General features: G+C 24.6%; 1 protein-coding gene and 1 long non-coding RNA gene across 2 annotated transcripts in view; one reads left to right on the top strand and one right to left on the bottom strand.

Annotated features, from left to right (window-relative positions):
* The window catches only part of LOC127278785 (uncharacterized), a 107,872-nt gene that overhangs the window by 51,503 nt on the left and 29,611 nt on the right, over positions 1-26,758 (bottom strand). Inside the window, exon 2 of the long non-coding RNA XR_007842540.1 lies at positions 6,193-6,238. This is a non-coding gene — a long non-coding RNA (uncharacterized LOC127278785). The remainder of the gene's footprint in view (positions 1-6,192; positions 6,239-26,758) is intronic.
* LOC127278782 (translation initiation factor IF-2-like) lies at positions 11,826-25,441 on the top strand. Its single transcript, XM_051300660.1, has 3 exons — positions 11,826-12,088; positions 19,594-20,001; positions 24,192-25,441. The coding sequence occupies exons 1-3, from the start codon at positions 12,074-12,076 to the stop codon at positions 24,456-24,458; spliced, it is 690 nt and encodes a 229-aa protein (XP_051156617.1). The 5' UTR covers positions 11,826-12,073; the 3' UTR covers positions 24,459-25,441.

Raw genomic sequence — 26,758 nt, 5'->3', positions numbered from 1 at the left:
AGAATGAAATGTCACGAACGTCGAACAATGTGCACGCGAAACGGGGGAGTAACTCAGGAAGGGTCATGACTTGAAAAAAAAAAAGAAAAAAAATCTATATTACCCGATGAATATTATACTTGATCGACCAAAAAAAAAAAAAACTTAAAGTTTAATGTGATAGAGATTTAAATTAGAAAACAAAAAAAGTATAAATTCGTCCTTATAGTATTTGGAACAACAACTACCTTGACTTTTATCGATCAATAGCACTTTCCCTTTACCAATAAATCGGCTTATTCTATTCAACACTCTCTCAAGGAAAAATTCTATTTACTTTTATAAAACATTCATCCATTCTTTAATTAAAATAAAAAATTATATTATGCAACAAGATTTAAAGAAAAATTTAAAAGACGTTTGCAAATTTTTTTTTATCAAAAACGTACTTAGATATTTTTGAATATCTTCTTCCTAAAAAGTTATTTTAATGAATACAAATTTGGCTAAATGAAAGTTCGAACAAACAAAAAAACTGATTAATAAAAAGTCTGCTAAATAAAAAATTGTTCCAACTGAAAGTTTGGATTATAAATTATTGGGTACAAATTTGGCTAAATGAAAATTTGCACCAAAAACCTATTTTGTTAAATAAAATTCGGCTAAATGTAAGTTCGGACAAACAACAGACCGATAAATGAAAAGTCTGCTAAATAAAAAATTGTTCTTGATAAAAGTTTGCACGGTAAACCAGATTTATTGAATACAAATTTGGCTAAATGGAAATTTGAACTAAAAACCCATTTTGTTAAATAAAATTCGGCTAAATGAAAGTTCGGACAAACAACAGACCGATAAATGAAAAGTCTGCTAAATAAAAAATTGTTCCAAATGAAAGTTTGGACTAAAAACCAATTTTATTGGATACAATTTGGCTAAATGAAAATTTGTACTAAAATCCTATTTTGCTAAATAACATTTGGCTAAATCAAAGTTCGGACAAACATAAAACCTATAAATGACAAATCTGCTAAATAAAAATTTGTTCTTAATAGAAGTTTTGACTGTAAACCAGTTTTATTAAACACAAATTTGGCTAAATGAAAATTTGCACCAAAAACCCATTTTGTTAAATAAAATTCGGTTAAATGAAAGTTCGGACAAACAACAGAGCGATAAATGAAAAGTCTGCTAAATAAAAAATTGTTCCAAATGAAAGTTTGGACTGAAAAAGTATTTTATTCAATAAAAATTTGGCTAAATGAAAGTTCGAACAAAAGAAATAAATTTTGATAATTTAATATTCAGCTAAATAAAAGTTCGGACAAACAAAAAACAATTAATGAAAAGTTCGCTAAATTTCTTTCATATGAAAATTTAGACTAAATAAATAAACAATTTTTTATCAATTAAAAATTTACAATCAACCTTCAAAAATATTCACAATAATATAAACGGGAAAATTCTTTGCAAAATTGAAATTTTTCATATTAAAGAAGAATTCAATTTTGCACCATAATTTCAATTTCTTCACAATATAGAGAAGAAGAAATAGAAGAAGAAGATTATGACAAAGACATATCCGACTAACGAGCTATGAGAAACGGAAAATGATTATCTCTCGCACATATAACCCGTGAGTCAAGAGAAATATGCATAAATGTAAAAAAAAAAGAAAAGGAAAAAAAAAAGTTAGAGTAGGCGTAACCACGATTCGCAATTATCTGTTAATTCGTGCGGTAGCATTCCTTATTTGTTTTGCAATAAGGATGCATCTAATGATTCTTCTCGCGGTCGTTCTCTCTTTCTCTCTCTTACTCACACAAACACTATGATGCGCACAGAAAACGACAATGATTTATATTCCAACGAAATGAACTGATTGCGGTCTCTTTCAAAGAAAGATTATATATTACGTTATATACATATACAATTTTATAATGCAAGAAATGCAAGACAAAAAAAAAAGATCATAAAGAAAATTCTTTCGTGAAAAATTAATCATTTTTGTTTTTGCCTTTTTTCTTGTATTGAAACGGGACATTTAAACAAAAGTCAACTTTTATTAAACCGCATGTATGCTTTCTTTGAAATTAAAAAAAAAAAAAAAAAAAAACATTCTCTATCTAAAACAAATCTATTATTTATACAGACTTTAATTAAAATCCTCCATTGTTTTATCATTCATCTCTCTCGGAAGCTGATTTAAAATCTTCCATTTTCTGGAATTTCAAATTATAATCATATACATATTTTATATAGAAAAGGGATTTTTTTTTTATCTTTTATATAATATACATTTCTTTCAATTTGAATTGATTGAAGTATAAAAAAGTTATAGGGGGAAAAAAAAGAAATTTAAATTTTATTATTTTATAAATTTTAATAATTGCAACTTAATTTTTTTTTTAAATTATTAAAACACATTAATAATTTATCATATTTACACTCTATAGGGAATTTATATCTGAATTAAATATACACTAAAAAAATTTGGAAGTTAACGTAAGTTAAATTTTTCGAGTTAAAAATCAACTCAAAAAGGAAGTTAATAATTAAATTAACTCCTTAAAAACAACTCCCTAGGCATAAAATTAACTCCCTTTGCTTCAACTCCAAAAGGGTGTGGGACTTTTATAGAATTTCCTAGGGAGTTGCAAATTCAACTCCTTTTTTTTACAGTGTAATAATTTTCTCTTGGAGAAATGATAATTTGCTTAAATGTAACAAATACAAATTGAAATTTGATTGTTTAAAATTTTTTTTTATTGTAGAAAATAAATGAAATAAAATTATATGAAAATAAATCCAATTCCGTTGATATTGATTAGTTAATGAAATTCAGAGTATATAGCGTTTATTATAAAATCAATCTCAAGAACGTTTGATCGGGGGTTCATTACTTGTTAATTAAGCGGAACTCAAGACAAAAGCAAAGCAATTCGTATCGAATCGGGCAAAGGCCCCTTGCTTAATCAATTATTGAAAATCGGAAGATTCCATTCACCTTGCCACACGATAGTAGCATTGGCGGGTATTATATACCAGTGCTTTATTAGGACAATGCGCCTTGAGCGATCGTTAAACCTATAAAGACGGTGTGCAGTGGTTGGTCCATAATGACTCGGAACTCAAATCTAAGAACTTTGCTATACTCATGTATATAGCAGGTAACTATATCTATACCTATATTATATATATATACGGGGCTACTTGAATGTAATTTGATTCTCTCGTTTTCCACAGATTATCTTGGCACGTTATGGAAGTACAAAGTCGAACACGGCCAAATGTACTGAAAGAATGCAAAATGTCAGACCATTTAAATATATATATATTGTATATTATATACGAACACACAACTTAAACCACGAGAATCCAATTCCCGCGTATCATTAGGTCAACATCGCATCGTTACCTTAAGTCACTCTGCAATTACAATTCCTCTATCAATTTGCGGTTATACATATTAACACCTTCTGAGATATATATATATATAAAACTAAGGAATTTTCAATACTTGACATTTACGCCTTTACTAATCCTATATAATTTACAAACGAATGCAGAAACAAAGAAACTAATTCAATTAATACCTACATAATTAATAATTAATAATTAATAACTAATAATATTTTCAATTAATTTTCTTTGTAAATTTTTTATCAAAAAAAAAAAAATTTCAATTCTAATTATTGTAATTTAAATAATATTACATAATTATTAAATTGTAAATTAATTGTAAATTCATTATGAATTGTTCATTAATGGTAAATTAAATAATCCTATATGGTTACGTTAATTATTCCGCTTCTAATTTTTTTTCTCTCAAATTCATTGATTCCAATTTTTGCAGACTCTCGATTATTATTTTATGTGGTAGAATATTTGTCGAATCAAATTTCATATACAATAAAAACTTTCATTTAACCGAATGTTCAATCAACAGATTTTTACGTTTAATTGGAGTTTCAAATAAAGGATGATGATGATAATAATAATAATAATAATAATAATTGAGGAGGTGAGCAAACAAATTTTGATAAATTAATTTTTGAAAAATTTTTTCATAGAATAAATTTATAATCATGTTTAAAATTTGTTTGTAAATTAATTTACTAATAATTATTTAAAAAAAAAATGTCGAAAGAATAAGTTTTTCAAAAGCAATATTATGCCAAATGTAAATTAGGCTAAATGAAAATTCTACTTAATTTCGGCGAAATAAACTTTCGATCTAGAAAAAATTCTACTAACCATATAATTTTGATTAATTACAAATTCGATTAATTAAAAAAAAAATTACATATTAATTCGTATAAATCTTTACTAGTTAAATAGAAATTCGGCTAAATAAAAATTCAATTAAAATTAGGTTAATTAAAAATTCAGTAAAATGAAAATTAGGCTAAATAAAAATTCGGTTACATGACAGTTCAGTTAAATGAAAGTTTGGTTAAATTAAAATTCTGTTAAATGAAAGTTCGGATAAATGAAAATTCGGTTAAATGAAAGTTCAGATAAATGAAAATTCGGTTAAATGAAAGTTCAGTTAACTGAAAATCAGTTTAAATAGAAATTCCCTAAAATGAAAACTCATTTCAACGAAAATTCATCTTTTAAATAAAAATTTTTTTGAATTTAATATTGATAAATAATTAAAAATTAATGAATTTTTATATTTAATCAACTACAAAAATTTTCACCTCAAGTATAATATATATATATATATATACTTAATTCTAAAAGAACGATGTTTATTTATAAGTTTAATTTGGCTGAAATTGAACAATGCAAATTAAAGACAATAATTGCACAAGTAAGAATAGGAAAAAAGTTTTTTTTTCTCAAGATTTTAGTCATTTGCAATTAACCAGTCGTTTAAAAACGACAGGTTATCCCGGATATACACGTCACCCTATAATGCCACAAGAGAATCATAGATCGCAAAAAAGGATAAAAACAAAAGGCCGAGACAAAGGCGCATGAATGTCAAAGAAATCGAAAAACTAATTGTTTAAGAACTATTGGAATGATTGTAAGAGAGATTTTTTTTTTTCAACTAATGATGATAAAGGTATGGGAGACGCGCTATTCAAACCCGAGGTTTTATATACTTGTGAAATTTAAAAAAAAAAAAAAAAAATGAAAGAATCCTACGCTATTATCGTTTCAATTTAAAATTCTTTTTCATATTCTATATAGAAATACGATTCAGAGTAAAATCAAATATTAATTAAAAAAAAGATAATTATTTAGGAAAATTTCATTTCCTTTGTTTCAATTTTCAGAATAATTAATATTAGAAAAGAATCTTTTTTTTTTTTTAAATAATTATTAAATTTATTATTATCGGAGAATTAAAATTACATTAATTTGAAAATATTTATTTCATATTTGAATGTGAAGTAAAATTTGCAAAAACCTACAATGACTTTATGTATACGACGAATAAAGTCGGGGATGACTAATAAAAGATTTGCTTTTTTATATATAAGAATTCGCCCACCCAACCACGCAAATATTCTTTGCATATTCTGTCAAAACGTTCCCGTGCTACTTACTTTTTAAATTGGTAACTGTCACTTTCGCTTTCCCACAACGACTTGGAAATATATATTGTATGTGCTATTCGAACCAACATATATATATATCTCAATGCAATGAAAATAAAATGTGTCTTGCGTGTGAAGATTCGAAGGATTTTCTCACTTCCACCTATTCATGATCAATCTTAAACCTAGACTGAAAAGATCTAGTTCTGACTTTTCCGAAACGTTGGATTCCATATCTCTATACATATATATATACACTATTGAAAAAAACCACACTGAAATATATTCCAAAGAACGATTGAATAAACATTTTCCATCCTAATAAACCGATCGTCAAATTTCTAACAGCGTTTTTAATTTAATATATATATAAAAAAAATTTTAATTTTATTCCTAAATTGATAAATTAATTTAATATTTATATTTTATATTTGTAATTTATTTACTTATATTAATAAATAAATTTATATAAAATAAATTAATAATATATAAAATATAAATAAAATAATGTTAAATTAATAATTATTGATAATAATTAATAATATTAACATGAATTTTAATTAAATAGTTAATATTTTTTAAATTAAAAAAAAATTTTAATTAAAAATTGTTAAATTATATTAAAATTGAATAATATTCCAAATTTTGTTTCACTCACCATTTCGTTGAGGAACCTAGGGCGATTTACAGCAAAAGTTCGTTATCTGCAACAAATAAAAAAAAAAATTCAGTTATAAACAAATATTTTTTAAATACATTATTAATTTTCTTTTCTTGTTTACATTTTGGGAAATAATTTCACTGAAAGATGAATGGAATACCAAAAATATAACAAGTGTCTAGACGAAAATATTATTTATTTATTCATCATCTGTTAATAAAATATTAAAGATATTGTTATATTTGTAATTATTACTTATAATTGATTATTAATAAATTTTTAAAAAAATCGTTTTTCCCAATTTTAATAAACAAAAATTTAATTTTATTTATTATCTATTTTTAATATATATATATATATATATATATATATATATATATATATTTCTATAAAAGATATACTCGCATTCGTAGATCAAAAGTTTTTATAGGAAAGATATTGGCTTTGACAAGAGAAAGATGTGAAAAAGTTCCATCTTCTCCTTTGGGAATCACCTTCGAACCAACTATATATACTTTGAAATTTTTACAAAGTACAAAGTATATAAATTATGAGAGTACAGAAATTTTATAATGTAGTATACACGATAAGACGCTTTATACTGTGAAAAAAGTTTTGTCTCGTTTAGATTTGATATTATATATTTTTTTTATTATTATAACTCAGAGGTTTCTAAAAATTATTTTATATTTTATTTTCAGCTGTGAATTATAATTTTTTAGATTTGAATAAATAATAATAATAATAATAGATAATTATATAATATCTAACAAATAAATAGAGGTCAAGAAAATGACATTTTGTTGAATGTATTTCCTACTTAAAATTGACATTTTCTTCACTTCCTCTTTAATCATTTAAAAAAAAAAAAAAAAAAAAAAAAAGACACGACATAAATGTGTTACTGATGAGTGCAATTAACAACTGTGCATAATTTATATTCCAATAAAGCGATAACTGACATTCTAAAAGTTTCTCAAGATATATTCTCATTAATAATGTAACGTAACAATCTACTTGGAAATTATATTTATAATATAAATATAATCAATTAACTTAAAAATTGATTTAATTAAAATTAATTTCGAAAAAACATAAATTTTTTCCTATTAATGCGAGTGGTAAAATTTGCTTTTCAAGGTTAATATAATAATCAATTTTCACAACTACAAAAGAAATTCTATCATTAATAGAGCCAATTAACTTGAATTAATTATATCGCAAATGACCCGTTCATCGCAATTTTAATTAATTCAATAGGATACAGCATCTTTTACAACATTTACAAAATACTCATCAAAAATATTATAATAACGTTATAAAAGCATAAAGTTACAAAAGTCCTATTAAAATGAAAACTATTTATGTCATTAATTTTTTATTGAAATTACGAAATGTTAAAAAATTAATAATGCATATTAAAAAAAAAAAAAAAAAATATCAATTGAAATAGCGTGCGTCATTGTGGTATCGCTATCATATAAAAAAATACACACCTACGTCGCGTGCCCACGTGTTTTTATCATCATTTTCTTTTGCCAAGTCATTGAACATTTTTATAGTACGCGAGGCTCATCGCGTTTTAGAATTCAAATCTTCTGTACCATATAAAAAAAAATCTATATTGTTAATACAGCAGCAATTTACTTCATGGATCAATATAATTTCACCCGGAAAACAATTTTGTTTAATAAAAATAATTTTTTATTTATTTAAATTAAATTAAAATTATTTGTACAATTTTTTTTCTTTCACTAAAAATAATATTCATTTGAAAATAAATAAAAAAAATAGTAAAATAAAATTAAATGAAGAGATTTCATTATTGTTGCATATATACAAAAAGTTTACAACATTTGTTGATTTTTTTTTTTTTTTTTTTTTATTGGTATTTGTTCATTTCGAACAATGCTTCACAACTCATCGACTGGGTTCTCATCTTATGCCCGCGGCTATAAGCTTTGATCGTAAAGGTTACAGGATTTTACTTTAGTCCCCAAGGACGATTAATCCCTACTCTATATGAAGGGAATGAAACACCCCATAAAGATCTATATATAGTGTCTTTTAAACAAGGACGTGTAATTAACATCGAAATTGTCCCTCTCAGTGCATTAAGACTTTTCATGAGTGTCGACCCTTTAAAAGCACTTTTAAACACGTTTCAAACACTCTTTCGCTAAAAAAAAAAAAAATTTTAAGTCCATAGAAGTACTTTTTAAACAGTATCGATAGAAGTATTTTCAAGTAATATAGAAAATTAATCAATATTTATTATTATTATTATTATTATTATTATATATTATTATTGATGAAAGTATTAATAATTATAATGATTATTTAATCAGCGATAAGCATCAATATTATTATAGAAACTGTTAATGTGCTAGAAATCAATAATTTGACAAGATGAACTATTTTTCATTAGCATAAGAATTGAAATATTGTACAATCAATATATTGAGACACGATTATATCACAAGATTAATTTAGTTGGACCGTGTATCTTAATATCGATCTCTTCACTAATCGACAAAATTATTTGTTGGTCATATATATATATATATATAATTTGCATTATTATTTAAATCATATTTGTTTCACTTTTTTTTTTAATTTGATTACATTAGAATTTAAAATTTCTCAATTGAGTTTTGAAAATTATTAGAAATTTCCTTCAACAAAAGTCTCTTGTTATGAAACAAATTTTTCTCTATAATTAAAACATGATTTACTAATCTATTCTTAAATAATCAATGTATTATATATTTTTATAATAAATTAATTTTTTTAAAAAGTGCAATTTAAATTGAACTAAATTAAAAAGAATTAAAAAAAAAAATTATATCGTTAAAATTTCAAATAATTTTTCATTAAGAAGACAGAAAGTCGATAAAAATTTGTACCATATGTCAATTTTTTTTTTTTAAAATCTTTTAAAATATTTTAAAACCTTTAATATAAATGTCAGTTTTTTCGATTATTACAAAAGTGAAGTATAGTCGATTCATTTAAAATTTTAATTAAAAGGAAAAAATAGTGTACCAAAGAAAATGGAATTACATAATTGTCACCCAGATAAATAATGTTTCATATCCTAATTTTTTTCACATACAGTAAATTATCTTGTAAAAATAGATATAGACAAAAATAATTAATAATCGATGAGAAATAAAAGCAGAAAATGCTTTTTTTTAAAGAAATTATCGAAAACAAACAAAATTACAAATATAATACAATAATAAAATTGAAATAAAATTTGCCATATGACCTACTTGCAAAAGAAACCCAAAAAAAAAAGAAAAGAAACGAGCATCATCAGCTACAAAACAACCGAGGCAAAAATTCGCTAAAGCACGTATCGTTTTATCTATCTAAAATACACGATATCCCCCTTTTCTGAAAACGTGCTTTTTTTCCCCGCCAGAATCCAAGAATACTCGATTCTCAACTCACTCTCTCTCTCTCTCTCTCTCTCACTCACTCATTCTTTCTCTTTCTCCACATCGAATCGTTTCCAGTGGGAAACGAATCAAGTTGTGCAGTTGAAATCAGGTCACATCCATACAAAAGCGGAAGCTGTCTGTAAAATCAATTGTATTTTATATTCTTTTTATTCAAGGTCGATATGTCGATAAAATAAAATGCTGATGTGGTACATTCAATTTAACGCATGTAAATGAAAAAATATTCCACCTTAAACGACTTTACTTTTTTTTTTTTTTTTTTTTTTGTTTTACTATGGGTAAAATCAAGAGCAGAGAACCCTTTGTGTTTAAAGGCTTTGTGGTTAAACTCTCATTCTGAAATTTTCATTTATTTCTATCAAGGGGCCCTGAATACACGGTTTTAGCGAGCAAAAACTTTATTCACTATTTGTATATATACAAAAAAAAAAAAAAAAAATTTATTTCATTTCACTAAAATTTGTTCTATTGAAAAGTAAAATTTGATTCTCTCTTAATTAAATTTTAGTTAATTTAAAGGAAAAATTTTTTGTTATTAAAAGTTAAATTTTATTAAAACATTTTTAAGTTTAAAACTAAAATTTAATTATTTTTTTTTAATTCTACACTGAAAAAAAAATTCTGGTTAGGCTATATTTAACATTACTTTCTAGTTATGTTAACCAGAATTCTAGTTGAATTATAACTAGAATTCTCGTTAAAATAACCAGAATTCTGGTTATTCTAACTAGAATTTTTTTCAGTGTATCTCAATTAAATTTTAGTTAATTTAAAGAAAAAATGTTTGTTATAAAAATGAAATTTTAATTAAATTTTGTTAAAACATTTTTAAATTTATTCCATTTCAAAACTAAAATTTGATTCTTTTTTTAATTACTTTGGTTTAATCAAAAATAAATATTTTTGTTTTCATTTGTAGAATTAAAAAAAAATATTGTGATTTATAATATAATGGTGTAACAATTTTAATTTGTTGCATTCTATTGCGAATAGTTACATGGGACTCGTTACCTAATATATATTATATATATATATTCAAGCAAATGTTCTATTCAAAAGGTGTGAATGTAACAAGTTCTATTCATTAGGGACCATTTATACAAAATACGTAATATGCGTGGAAAAGGATGCCAAGTTGTAGTGGCAAGTTTTAGTAAGACATGAAACCCAGTAGAATTTCTTGAACCAAATGCTCCTTTTATAAATTAAATAATAGTTTCTATTTCTGTTTCTTGCCATTTCAAAAAAATTTTATCCAATAAAATACCATTTAGGAACTCAGTAATTAATTAAATGAGAAAATTCTCTTCTTTTAATATCAACCAAATCACATATTTTTAATTTCTTTTGAAATCAACTAAATTATAACAATATATTTATCACAATCAAATTAATTAAATAAAAAAAAATAAATAAATAAATGATTTAAATTAAAATAAAATTGAATAAATTCTTTAAATTAAAGAAACAATTTGGTTAAGTGATCTAAATTTTTTATTGAGCCAAACAAACATTTGTCTGAATCAACCAAATATTTGGTTATTTGTATCAATTTGCATTTTGTGAAATTCAACCAGGTTAAATTAACCACGACGTGTGCAATTTGGTTAAATCAACCAATATTTGATTAATCAAGCAAAATTCGACTCAAAAATGTAAATTTAAATTTAATAATAACAAAACTGAAATAAAACAACAATTGTTAAAATTAATTGAATCAATTTGTTTTCAGTGTGAAGAGTTTGTATAGTGAATAGAAAAACGCGAGAAAGGTTTACGTAACAATTTTATATGAATGGGGTCCCGCACTAAGGAAAAGGAAAGAGAGAAGAGCTACTTGTAGATGTATATGTATACCGAGATTTTCTCTCCTTTCTCTCTTGCTCTCTTTCTCTATCTCCCGACATCAAGAGAATCAATTGCTGGTCCTTGCTCGATCTAGAGCTCTCCTCTCACGAGAATGATAGAACTTTGATCACGATTTGCCCCCTCGCGGTTGGCCTCTGCCAGGTTCGAAGGCAAGGTAAACCAATGGTATAGTAAAGGAAGGGTGGCCCCTCTATCGATATTGTGCTGCTCTCTTCTCTCGCGTTCCTAAGAGAGTTGAAGGATCATCTTATTAGGCCCAACACTATATAAACACAAGCCGGCGGCATGGCGAGCAGTCACCCATCGACTTCATCCATCGTCGGGCCGGTACCACATGAATATTCATTTAATTTTCATTCGTTTTCGCGCCTAAATTTTTTCAAAAAACAATAATAATTCCCGAAAATAGGGCGGAAGTGTCAAAAATAATCGTTGAAAAAAGGATTGGCAACAAGTTTAATATTTTTGGTGTTTTATTTATTTATTTTTTTTATAAATAAAATATCGGTAACGGGCCTCCAGCGAAAAAAAAGCCCGGAAACATGTTTCATCTACAGGTACGTCATTATCATCAACAGTGAAACGAATCGAAGATTCCAATGAAGTTCTTTAAGCTGCCTTTCTTTGCCCAATTCGAATTGTATTTGCCCAAAAGAGAGAGAGAGAGAGAGTTACCATCTGCGGGATGATAATCCAAATTCCCATTGGAAAAGGAAAATTCCTCGATATGAATCCCCGAAGGAATTCTTCGATCTCTGAATACTTGACGAGACATAGTGAAAGGGGGAAACTTGAAATACGTTCGTGGATGGTATCCTAGAGGGAGAGGAGAGGTGATTTTTTATCCTTCAGAGAAGATTCGTGGTTTCTTGCCCCCCCCTCCCCCATCATCCTTTGTGAAATATACCTAGTCTTTTTTGGACAGAATTTTTCTATATCGGATTTAGAAAAAAATAGTGAGTGTCTTTATTTCGAAAAATAAGAGACAGTGATCGAGGAACAGTGCTGCCATCTAAATAAAATTTCACTTTTACGAGAGACTGAGAAAAGTATATACAATATAAATTTGACAAGGGGTCCAAAAAGTGATTTTACATAAAAAAAGCTTTCAAGCTAAATGGATACCACTTATTCAAAAAAAAAAAAAAAGAATGACAATATTCATTCCTATTTATTTAATTATTAATTATTAATTATTAATTATTAATTATTAATTATTAATTATTAATTATTAATTATTAATTATTAATTATTAATTATTAATTATTAATTATTAATTATTAATTATTAATTATTAATTATTAATTATTAATTATTAATTATTAATTATTAATTATTAATTATTAATTATTAATTATTAATTATTAATTATTAATTATTAATTATTAATTATTAATTATTAATTATTAATTATTAATTATTAATTATTAATTATTAATTATTAATTATTAATTAATTAGAGTTAACAACACTCAGAGAAATGGTATATTTGCCTCCGAGCCTACTAACTCATTTATTTGTTGCAAATATATTTTATTTCATTGAAATAAAAAATTTATTTGAGGCAAAGAAAAATTTATTTCTGACAAATAAAACTTTTATTTACGCTAAATAAATAAGTTAGTAGGCTCTGAGACAAATATACGTTTATTTAACTCAAATATATTTTATTTGGTTCAAATAAATCATTTCTCTGCGTGTACTATTATTATAATTTATTTTTGATTATTAATCATTATTATTTTATTTAACTAATTATTATTCATTTATTAATACAATTAAATTAAAATAAACTTAATTTGTAAATACCTCTTATCTAATTCAAAAGAGTAATTCAAAAATTGCACAATTTATGAGATTTTAGAAAAAAGTTTTTCAAAAAGTTATGTTTTATTCACGTATAGTGGATAAAAGCTTTCTCGTTAAATCTGGTTTGTAAAGCACAAAAAATAATTCTACTTTTTTTTATTTTACTATTAATACTTTTTATAAGCTAAGCTAAACATTTTTTTTTTTGTTTAATACAGATAAAACGATTAAGACAAAAAATTTAATATTACTGAAATAATTGAGATATTTTCACATTTTTCTTTTAACAAAAACTGTATTTTTGATTTAAATTAATTAAAAAATTTTCCATTAATTAGTGACTATAGTTACTAATAATTAGTTAATTAGTCACTAATAATAATCAATGAACAATTAGTTTTTTTTTTTATTAATTTTTTAAGCAATTTTTACAAAATTTTGTAATAAACTTTTTTCTAAATTCTAATTTTTTTATTTTAGTTCAGAAAAAAATTAAATTATAATAAATAATAATAAACTATATAATTAAACATTTAGAGAGAATAAATTAAGGAAAAAACATTTACTTCTTTTGTAACGGGATAGAAGAAAAATATTTGAAAACTGATGCTTTTGAAAAATGCAAAAGAAAATTTAATTTTCCGACAAAAATAAATTATTTTTTTTTTCAAAAATGGAAAGAATTCCAATCTCTTTAGTAAACAGCTTCTTTGCAACAGACAAGAATTAAAAGAAGTCTACGAAACAATAGATTGGATTTCACTGGAAACTGTGAAAGAGAAAATACATTTCAAGTTTAACGTTTTATTTTTCGTGTGTTTTATATATATATATATATATATATATATATATATATATATATATATATATATATACGTATCTCTAGTTATCCGTTGTGCTTTCCACTATATGCCTCTTCATGTTTTGTATCTCGTATTTCTAGTTTCTCGTTTTCTCGGGGGTTTGTAATCTTACAAAAGTTCCAACGGGTAAAACTGCAGTGTTTTATAATTATTTTAATTTTCTCTATTCTACTTCACAAAACCGAGTTCACACTACAGTATGGAATTTTACAATTTTTATTTTTAGACAACATATACTCAAAATAGAAAAATTGCCAAAAGAAATTATAGTTTTCGATTAAATTTTAACAAAAATTAAATTTACTAAATTAATTAACTTTTATTGATTACTTATTTTTATTTATTTTATTAATAGATTTTTATTTATTTTGCTATTTTATTTTTGTTTATAAATTTATTATTTATATTCGTTAATTATTATTTACTTATTTTCATATTTATTCGCTATTATTTATTTACATTTATTTTTTTTTTCATAATTAATTATTAAAAATACAAAAGTTTAGATAATTATCCTCAATTTTTTTTTCTAATTACAATTGTGTATGAGATGGGAAAGAGGCAAATGATACTTTTGTTCTTTAGAAAATTTTCTTACTATTGTATTATATTAGTCTTGAAGTTATTATATGGCCTCAAATTAAATTATTAAACAAAAAATTAATTCTCAAAGTGAATTTTTTATTCCATTTTTGAAAAAGAAAACAATTCATTTTTACTAAATTCTTAGAATATTATTTATTTATTATCTTGATTCAAAAAATTAATTTAATATTTTATAAAATACACTATGATTAATAGTGTCATAATTATGTACATATAAGTATAATATTATATAATTAGTGTTTATAACAATATAAATGAATTTTCTTTTATAAAAGAATAATTATTTTTTTTACTTTTATTTATTAATATAAGTAATAAAAAAAAAAAAAATTTATCAGTTGCCTCTAGAGAGAAAATATCCTTCTATTCTTATATATTGTATATATATATATAAAATACAAAAGAAAGCAATTTTCTTTCGCGTATAACAATCACGCATATAGGTTATAAAAAAGTATATTTATATTTTTTTTTTTTTCATTGAAAAATGTCGCACAATAAGGAAACATAGTTGTACGACATTTACGTTCGATTTTACGATGCGTATAAGTAGAAAACGATCGTCATCAAACATTTTGCTATCGTGGCCAATAGATCATCATTTCTGCTATAAGCACGTGTTTGAACTGCGGCAACACATCACGAGCGTATGTGCGAATTATGAATAATTCCACACGTTCAATATATATATATATATATATATATTTTCGATTTCACATCAATGTAGAAAAATAAATTTCTTGGAAATTTTAGATTTATATAAAATTGAAGAAAATTATGTTTAAAAAAAAATGCAAAATTATTTATACAATAACAAAAATACAATAGAAAAAAAAATTATTTTTCTTTTTTTTTAAATTGAGTAAAAAATTTTTCGAGAGAAATTCGTCTTGTTTGCAAGCAATTTTGAAAGCATATAAAATTGAAAATGATCTCTAATAGAAGCTTTGGATGAGTTGAGCGTAACGACATTGATAGTTTCGAAACACAATCGGGTATACACTCATTGGATTATGTAACGCGTTCAATCGGAAGAGATGCTTTCACGTGGAAAGCGAATAGTTTCAGTTTCAATTATTGCATCTTCGTTGAATAAGTGACTAGTACCATTGGCGCATATATGTATATATATATATATATATATAGTTAAAATTTTCTCAAGAGAGTAACAGAGAGAAACGATGAAATTCCCATAAAGCTCTTACGTTAGTTATTTATGAGGATAAATGCTCATCGAGCGCAATAGATTTATTTAAATAAGGCAAACGCGCGCACTGCGCTGAAGAGTTCTTGAAAAGAGAATTCATCATTTATTTTACGGTAGTTTCTTTAAACTACGTAGGTTAAATAGATTCGTTACGTAACATACAGAGAGAAAGAGTAATGATCATTATTTCACAAGGGCTGCATCCTTTTCTTATTAAAAAAAAAAAAAAAAATTAAACGAATATGAATTAAAAACTCTGAATTTGAAAAATTTTAACTTATTTTTCCCGCAAAAGTATATTAATACTTTCTGGTTTAAAAAAAACTAATTTTTAACATTTTATTGTAACAAAAAAACATTTATTAATTAAAAACAAAGTTCACGTGAACGAGCAGATAATCCTTGAGAATTGTTGCACGTTATAAATACTTTTATTTTTATTCTGATTTTTATTCTCGTTGATTTTATAATTTATCGAATCTAAATACAGTCAATATTAACTTGAATTATTGGAAAGTATAAAAAAAAATTATTATAATTCTTTAAGCATCACTTTTAGCTCATTTAAAATCGTCTATAATTCATGTTTTTTTTTTTTTTTTTTTGTTCTTTTCCTCTTTCTTTATGTACGTTGAACTAATTTATGGCTCTCGTAATTCTGCATCCCTGGCAATATTTTTCAATGAAGGAAAATGCCTCTTTTTCAAATGATTTTTTTGCACGATTAAATATCTCTAATTGAGTTTACATTATCCAACCGCAAGTTCCAATCGATTATTTTTTTTTTTTTCCTTTTTTTCTTAGTGTTAAATCTACATTAACTTTCATCTTTAGAAGCATCATTCCATAAGAATTTTATCTCATTTAGAAAATTTCCGCATTAATAATTAGTTTTTTAATTTCAATAAAATTCTATTATTTTCTTTTGGTATTTAGATATTTTAAAGTTAAAAATCATTTTTTGGTTATTTTTAAAATTTGTTTGAATTAAATATATATTTATTTGATCTAAATAAACGTTTGGTTTATTTTAATAAATCTTTCTATTAAAGAAAGAATTTCAATTAGCCTAATAAATTATTGGTTGATTCAGACAAATGTTTGATTATTAGCAAAACATTTATTTGGTTGTTTCAAACAATTTTTTTTTCGAGTGTATATTTACAATTTTTTCTTGAATTCCAATTTATAAATCAATAAGCACCCTAAAAATGACATTGCAAATTAAATGTAAAGAAGAAATATGATAGTAAATGAACCCAACGTTTTAAAATATAAAATTATTATTAAATATTTCTCAAGTCTTGAATCAACTTGTCATCTTAGATGTTTGAATATCATTAATCTAAAGAGATTGCTGAGAGATGTATCAGTATAAACGTTACTCCCACTGCGTGTAACATGAACTTTTCAAATCAAGTTTCTAGGCGCTATGACTGAAAGGGAAAAAGAGGAGCGGTTTATGCGCAACATTTATTGCTAATATATAAGATACCAATGTTCTCGACATTGAGATACTAATGGTTTGCCCTATGACTTCCTCACAATCGTTCTTTTGAGCAGGTGCACGTATATATAAATTCTTTGAATCGAAAAGTGCAGCATTTGGCATTCCAACCTCTGAAAAGGACAATCTTATTATTAGCGGTCGAACATAGGTTTATTTCAATCTCGCACTCTATCTCTCTCTCTAGATCTTGCATAATTTAAAAGTTTTCCTGACCCAAAAAAAAACACACCCCTATAAATCGAGTCCTAAAACAAAAAAAAAATCGAAAACAAAATTGAATCTTGCAAACTTGGAAAAAAAAATTTCCATAAATAAAATATACCAAAATCGTTTCCCTGGGTGTCATTCTAAAAAGAATGTATAATGAAAAAGAAAAATAATTTATTATCAAACTGAACCAATCAGTAAGTTCATTAAAAAAAAAAAAAAAAAAATGATTTGTATTCAAAAAGAATTCTTAAATGATCATCTTAAAATACATTATTAATTCTTCATAGATCCTAATATAGGAGAAAGTAGCACACATATTTTACTCTTGTTAAGATTGGCGCTAAGAATCATCTTAGTAATGTTGATTACCTTTTTTTATGACTCTTTCAAAACACCGACTGTCTATTATATATACAGAAGCAAACAACGCAATGTGTAATGATCTATTGATAAAAAAAAGAAGTGTGTAATAATTACATCATAAAAAGTGTAACGTATAATTTTCTAATTGTATTGATGAAAAAAAAAATTTTTTCATTTCTTTTTCGAAAATTCCATGAATATATATATATATATATATATATATATATATATATATATATATATATATATATATATATATATATATATATATATATATATATATTTCCTGCATATATTGAGAGAAAATTCTTTTATTATATTAAAGAATCTAAAATAAGTAATTGAATGAATGTTTTTCTTTAGTTTTCTAATCCTTTGAAATGGTTTTCTATTTCTTTCTGCTTTCGATTTTCGTTTACTTCCGTACCTCTATCTTTCTTTCTCTCTCTCTCTATATATATATATTTTTTTTTATTACGTTTAGTAATTTTGCTTTTTCTTCTTAAACTTATTTGGTTTATTTTCCGCTCCTTTCTTTTAGAACTCTCATAAAATAACTGCAGCTACATAAAGTTTTCATCGCAAGAAATTGAACCCTTCAAAACAAATGTTGAAAAAAAAACTAAACTATTTTCTGAGATAATTAACTTATTGAACTTTTTTTCTCATATTATTTAAAATCTTTTGTTTCTGACAAAAGGCCGATTGATCGACTTCTATTTACGATTAATTTTCTCATATAAATATCAAATTTATTTGATTCAAATACTTGACTGCAAATAAATAATTATTATTTAAGATGGTATTTATTTCAAATACAGAAATTATTGCTTTAAATAAAAATAAATTGATTCAAGTAAATATTTAAATAGTCAAGTAATCATTTACATGAATCAAATTTATATTTCAGTGTATAATTTTAATTCCCCTTAATCAGTATGTGATATTTATAATAAATTTGCTTTTTTAAAATAAGAGGAAATTTATAAAACCACAAAGATAATGATTAGATATATATTTTATAAACTTAATCGTTAGTTTATATTTCAAAAGAAATAACTTATCATTTTCCTCGAGTTATAATCCTCGAGTGAATTGAGTAATAGGTGTTGATTTATAATACCTACTGATTCTTGTAAAGCCATCTTTTAACAGTCAAGATACCGTAAGGAAATGTTACTTTGTAAGTCAACACTCAACATCGCATTAATGCCTATCTCTATCTTAATCTAACTCATTCAGCAATTAGTGACAGGTTTCTACTAATCCTCTCTCTCTCTCTCTCTCTTTTTCTCTCTTTATCTTCTGTTCGTCCTTCCCTTTAAAACCGTTCAATAATGCAAATAATTTTTATTCCTACTCCTTTCGAATCTTTTCATCTACAAAAATAATTCATTGGAAAAAAAAATTATTTGCAATATTTTTTTTTTACTCAAATTTGACAATGAGAATAATTTTTTTTCTGATTAGATTCTTTAATTTTTCTTTTCATAGATAACAGTTCTCTGTTTGGCAGTGGCCACTGTTGTCTGTGATTTGCCACCAGGTACAAGAAGAAACACGTATCTACCACCAGAGCCAACGAAAGGTGGTTATGACTACAATAAACCGCCTGGAACATTTCCAAGGCCAACGACGGGATTCCCATCGCAAAGGCCAACATTTCCAGTAGGTCCAACGAGACCAACCCCCACTTTTCCCACGGGACCATCGAGGCCTTCAACACCAGGTGGTAGACCAACGTATCCTGGTCCAGGACCAAGGCCCACACCCGGTTTTCCCACACCTGGACCACGACCCACTACCGGAGGTGGTGGTTATCCCACACCTGGACCAAGACCCACACCAGGATTTCCCGATTATCCTGGTTCGCCATCAGGAAATAATGGCAACGCTATTGATGTAAGTTTTCAAAAAATTCCATTATTTTATTTACAAATTATTCACAGAAAAGCGTTGCAGCTTATTTTAATACCTTATAATTTTCTGTGTTAACAAAAGATGAAAAATATTTCCCAAAAAAAAAAAGAGTATAAATTCCTCAGATAAAAAATTTATGTTCTCGAATTTTCTAAGAGCGAATTACTGATTCGTAAACCTGACAAAAAATGAGCCAAAAGTTCTGAACGTTCAAATGAACGAAATATTTTTTTTAATCTATAAATTATCAAAAATTATGATGTCAATGTAAAATAAAACAGTAAATTAAACAATTATTAAAATAATAATTTCTTTTTAGATATTTAAAACAATATTTTGTAATAAAATTCGTACTTAAAGAAGTTGCAAAAAAATATTTCGTTCATTTGAACGTTCAAAACTTTTGGCTAATGACAAAAAAAAAATTTTTTTTTTTAAATTGTTAACAACAAATAATAATTTTTTTTTTTAAAGTCAACATCTTAATAGAAAAAGATGTTATATGGGAAAAATTCTGTTATCTTTTATGAAGTGTAAAAAAAAAGGAGAATATTTTTTCAAGAAACTTGTCTTAACATCGTATGCCTGATAAAAATCTCGAGAAATATGACTGTCGCAAATGGACGACGATGAACAGAAAAAAAAAAGTAGAAAAAAATTTGATATCTTACAAATGGACACACCTATTTATGCTCCTATAGTAGGAGTATAGAACACTCACGGCTCGTCTTGGTTAAAACATAAACAGAGAATCTGCAATCTAACAACGTGAGTAAAGGCGCGCGCGCGTTGAAGTTTACTTGCCAGCGGCTCAAACTTTTTACGAGCAACGATATCACTATACGAATGCGTTTCGCAAAAAAAAAAAAAATAAAAAAAAAAAAAGGCCACCACACTAGGAAAGAAATGTTTCTTTCATATCTCGCGGCAACATGCTTTTTTCCAAGACGGGACCCTATTTCAAAACTGTTCTCACGTGTGTGCTCGCGACTTACTTCTTTCATTCTTTCAAGCTTTTTTTTTATTTTTTATCTCGAGACGAACGTACTTTTGACGTTTGAAACAAAAATTACGAACTTGGTTGCATACACACATATATACAACGATAGAAATAACTGAGAATGAATTCAAAATATGTATGTCCTTCTCAACAGCAAAGGAAAAAAGCTTTTTACCCAGTTGACGAAGAGCCGTTCAAAAATGAGAAATTCCCTTATCGCCCCAAGCACTTTAAAAGAATATTTATCCAACTTTTTAAAAACTCTTTTCAAGAAAACTTCCACGAAATGATGCATTATAAGTTCCCACTATATACATGTAAAAATGATAATTAAACTTATATTCGAGCTCAAAAAGCTTCGAAAATAATAATAATTTTTTAAGCAAGACTCACTCAGAAAAAATATATATTAAATTTTTGTATAATACTTATTTTACAACTAAACTTTTTGGACAATTCTAAATCAGAAAATCCCTTTAAAAAAAATTCTGGATTTTATTTAATAAGCAAAAATTCATTTATGAACAATATACATAAGTATTTTGACATAATGTCACTATTTGATTTATTAAACTTTATTTGTCAATCTATTCTTTATTGAAAGACAATGATGCAGAAAGGATAATCAAATAAATTATCTTAATGTCTAACGCATCAATAATAATATATAGCTTTTTATCATTTTCTAAGATGATAGCTTATGAAATCAATTCCATTCAATATATATATATAAATATTTCAAAAGAAATTTTATAGTTGAATATCTCACTCTATTATAAAATATTTAATCTCAATGGTATTTGAGAAATTTATAAATGCCCTACTATACAATTATTAAATCACTAGCCGCATATAACGATTCTAATATTTTTATTCTTCCTCCCAATGAATGAAATAATAATAAAACTATACATAAAAAATAAAATGAAAACTCGTTTCCAAATGAAAATGTACAATTTATAAAGAGATTACAAAATTTAAACAAAAGAACATTTCAAAAAACTTTTTCATTTCTAGAATATAACATTAAATTTATCATCATAGTTTTGCAAAATCTATTGTCTATATTAGTTTCGTTTATAATTGAATATACAATAATATGCTAAAACAAAATGGTAATCAGATACAGATGTGAATACTTTTTTTTTTGGTTTGATTTCACTAAAATTAACAGATATAGTGAATATATTGTATTACACACGCGAATATAATTATATATGTATCATTGCATTTCGATGAAATCATTATATATGCGATGCATTGATAGAATAATTTATTGGAAATATTATTTTATTACAAATAGAAGCCGTATAACTAATAGATAATAAATGATAATAATAATAATAATACCTAATCATTTACTCCGCCTACTGAGAGAGAAAATAATTATGAAATTACAGTAAATGCTGCTTTATGCGTCAATTGTAAAACAGAGGAAATTAATATTCCTAATATTAGATAAATTAATTTTATCTACTTTGTCTGATCGAAAACTGGATTTTCTACTTAAAGTGCAATTCTACCCAAAAGCCACTGCTTATTATTTTGAAAAAGAGATATAGTCTGTTCGAAAACTGATTTTTCTACTTCAAAATAAAAAAAAAACTAACAAAACTATTGTTAAAAATTAGAAAATCGGTTTGTCTAATTTAAATCTACTATTTCAACTTGAAAATAATATCTACTTAACCAAACTACTTTTTTCTATTTTTAAAAATCACACTGTCTGACCATAAACTACTTTTTCTACTGAAAAAATCTGTCTAACCAAACTATTTTCCCTACTTTTAACAAATTACACTGTCTGACCATAAACTGATTTTTCTACTTCAAAATAATATCTTCCTAACCAAACAACTTTTCCTATATTTAAAAACCAGACTGGCTGACCATAAACTGATTTTTCTACTTCAAAATAATATCTTCCTAACCAAACAACTTTTCCTATATTTAAAAACCAGACTGGCTGACCATAAACTGATTTCTCTACTTCAAAATAACATTTGTCTAAATGGAATAATTTTTCTATGTTTGAAATACATGTTGCCTGAGTATAAACTGCGTTTACTACTTAAAAAGTGAATTCTGATTAACAAAACTTCTTTTTCTACTTTATAAACAACATTGTCTAAAAAAATTCCCTTTTCTACTAAAAGAACAAAAGGCTGGATTAACAAATCTATTTTTTTCATTTTTATAATACATATTGTCTGATCAAAAAATATTTGTTCTACTTAAGAATTACATGTTTTCTTGTACAATAAATTTTATGTAATTAAACAACACTATGTCTGATCAAAAACTGCCTTTTCTACTTATAAATAACTGCTAAACAAAAAAAATATTTCTACTTTTAAATAACAAACCATCTGACAGAAAAATGTTTTTTCTACTTAAAAATAAAAAAAAACCTTACCAAACTCTTTAATCTACCTAAAAATTAATTTATCTGAACGAAAACTGATGACAAACGAATTGTCTGATCATAAACTACCTTTTCTACTAAAATACTATTCTACTTAAAAGTCTATCTAACCAATTTATGTCGTATACTTAAAAAAACATTTTGTCTGATCGATAAATACTTTTTTCTACTTAGACAGTAAATTTTTTCTCAATCTGATAATTTTATCTACCTATAAATCATTTTGTTTAAACGAAAACTGATTTTTCTACTTAAAAATTAAATTCTTCCTAATCAATCTACTTTGTCTCCTTGAAAAAAACGTTGTCTTGACAAAAAATGCTTTTTCTACTTATAGATGAACAAAATCTATCTAACCATCCACTTTTTACTTTTAAAAAACATATTGTCTGACCGAAAACTGCTTTCTCTACTTAAAAATAAAACAATGCTTCACTAATCTTTTTTTTCTATTTAAAAAAAAATTTTGTCTAAGCCAAAAATAATTGTTCCACTTATGTTGCCTTAAAAAATAGCTCTATCTACTTCAAACATATTTCTTTTTTACATCACCAAGAAAATTGTTGCCTTAAAAAAAATTCACAACTATTATAACAATTCCATTTTTTTCTAATTTAAAAATATAATTTATCAAAAAATAAAAATATTTTTGACACTTTAAAAATAAATTTGAACCATAAAATTAAAAAATTACTTTGTTTCCTCAATTTTGCACAAATAAATAATAAATTTAACCATTTATTTTAGCACGATCACGGTCACCATGAGCCAGGCATGCCTTTTGATTTCAATTATGCCGTAAAGGAGGACGCTTTTGGAAATGATTATTCGCATAACGCTATTAGTGATGGTGATGTTACACGAGGGGAATATCGAGTTCAATTACCAGACGGAAGACTACAAATTGTTCGCTATACAGCCGATTGGAAACACGGTTTTTCAGCTCAAGTATCCTATGAAGGACAACCACGATTCGATACACCAGGACCTGGTAGAAATTTCCAAGGATACTAAATGATCGAAAAAAAAAAATTTGTCCAAAAAAAAAGAATAAGAAATTTTACTCGAAAAGTGCACTTAAAAAAAAACCTATATCTTTTTATAAACATATTGTGCTTCGATATTATACTCAATATTTTTTTTTTTTTTTCGAAAAATGTAACCGGAAAAATAATTTTCTTGGAAAATTTTTTTTCATTCTGGAGAAAATTCTCTTTTCGTCGTAAAATTATTTCCAAATTTTTATCGAAAATTAACAGAAAATTTTCTTGTTGAAAATTTTTTTGAATAAATTTTCTCAATGAAAAACTTTTCTTATTAAAAATGAATAGCAATATAGAATTAAATTTTTTACAACTAAACTAATCATGTGACAAAAAAATTAATTTCACATCTTTACAATAAGGCGACAATAATTTATAATAATTACTGTAGAAAAAAAAGAGATTTCATTAGAATTTAGCGAAATTGTAATTGGCTAATATAAAATAATATTTTCCTTTTTATTTACATACAATTAAATTAAAAACTGAAAAATTATTTGATAATTCCTTTTTTTTAATAAAATTAGCTAATTATAATTTTCGCAATTTTCAATTTGATTTATAATAATGAATTTAAAATAATGATAAGTTATTATACATAAACCTTTTTGTACAATATTTAATCGATTAATTTTGCAAAATGTGCCTTCTGCCAGTGCAAACACTTAAACGTTCACCTACTCAGGTAGATTATAAAGAACGAAAAACGCCGAAAATCGAATACTCTTACAATTTCTTATTCCATTTGTTTTTTAGTTTTTTTTTTTTTAAATATTTTTTCACCCTTCGCATTTATAAATGTTTACCTCCCATGTATATATACTTTATTTTTCTATCATATTTTTTTACACTAGTATCATTTAAAAAAAAAAACATTTAACCAAATCTCTTTAGAAAAATTAACGTTATTATTAATAATTTGTGCAAATAAAGCCAATGACAAATGTTTTATTATTTTTTTGTTTACTTTTTATTACTTTTTTTTTACTTTTATACGCATTGTATAAAATGTTGGTCTCATTTCATACACGTAAAAAAATGAAATAAATTTGTAGCCCTAGTTTTTAAATAATAACAATACTAGAAAATAGACTAATACCAACAAAATTTTATTTAAAAAAATCCTTATAAGAAAAGAATATTATAACTAAGGACAAAAAATCAATAATAACAAATTAAAAAAATCAATTTAATAATAGTTTTCGTATTTAAAAAAAAAATTTAAATACTTAATTGATAAAAATATATATTTAACTGACTTTTTTAAAAAAACTTTGGAATCAGTAATAACAATTAAATGTTTTATCACATAACCGATAGTACAAATCTCGAAATATCAATTTTCTTGATAATATTTAATAAACTCTAATTTCAATTTAAAAAATAACATTTATAATTTCACTTCGTCTGGAAAGAAATAAAAATTTATTTGAAAAAAAAAAATTCACATTTATAATTTAATTATAAAACTAAAAATATTCGTTATTATTGCAGATTCAATTTTAGCCAGACATGTTATATTAATTATTTCAAAATTAATAAAATAAAAAAAGTATTTACAATATAATTTAAATTTCATTTTACTCGATTATTTAATTGTCATTGTTGATTAAAATGAAGAAAATATAATTTTAAATAAAACCTCATATGTCTCTCATACATATATCGATAAAACTTTCACTCCAATTATTTTTATATAGAAGAAAAAAATGATTAATTTATTAATAGACATATATAGCACAATAGATCATAAAAGATCGTTTTGCTTGTGAAAATAATTTGTTAAAGTAGCCCAAGAATAATAATTCTTTTATCAATTAATTCATAATACACTCGTATCTATTTATATATGTCATAAAAAGTATAAAAGCACAATTGAAGATAAAAATTGTGTTGAAATTTTATATGAAATTTTACAGCCCAATAAAAATAAAAGAAAGAAAAATAATTTTTATTAAACTTTACACACAGCCTTATAATGAAATGAAAAAGAAATAATTATTGTTATTTAAATTTTATATTAAAAAAAATAAAAAAAAAGGAAAATGGTAAACAAATTCACAGAATTTATACTACTCTTTAGTAATTCTTAAAGAGTGGGCAAGAACTAAAAAATTAAAAAGAAATAAACTATTGTTTCAAATCATAAACATATAATGCCAAACAATGCAATTGTTCTTTATACTGAATTTTACATCTATTATAATATTTTACTCGGCGAACTTCAATTTATTTATCTCTTTTTTCCCATGTTATTTATTTAACATTTCA

Source organism: Leptopilina boulardi, unplaced genomic scaffold (genome assembly GCF_019393585.1).
Source record: "Leptopilina boulardi isolate dan_hultmark-lab unplaced genomic scaffold, ZJU_Lbou_2.1 LbouV2_211, whole genome shotgun sequence".
NCBI classification, from domain to species: domain Eukaryota; kingdom Metazoa; phylum Arthropoda; class Insecta; order Hymenoptera; family Figitidae; genus Leptopilina; species Leptopilina boulardi.
The sequence above is the reverse complement of the archived record's forward strand: the minus strand, read 5'-3'. Positions and strand labels throughout refer to the sequence as shown.

Excerpts from the sequence above, each read along its gene's own strand:
- LOC127278782 (XM_051300660.1), top strand. Across the intron at positions 20,002-24,191 it reads ATAATGGCAACGCTATTGAT|CACGATCACGGTCACCATGA; the intron begins GTAAGTTTTCAA and ends CATTTATTTTAG.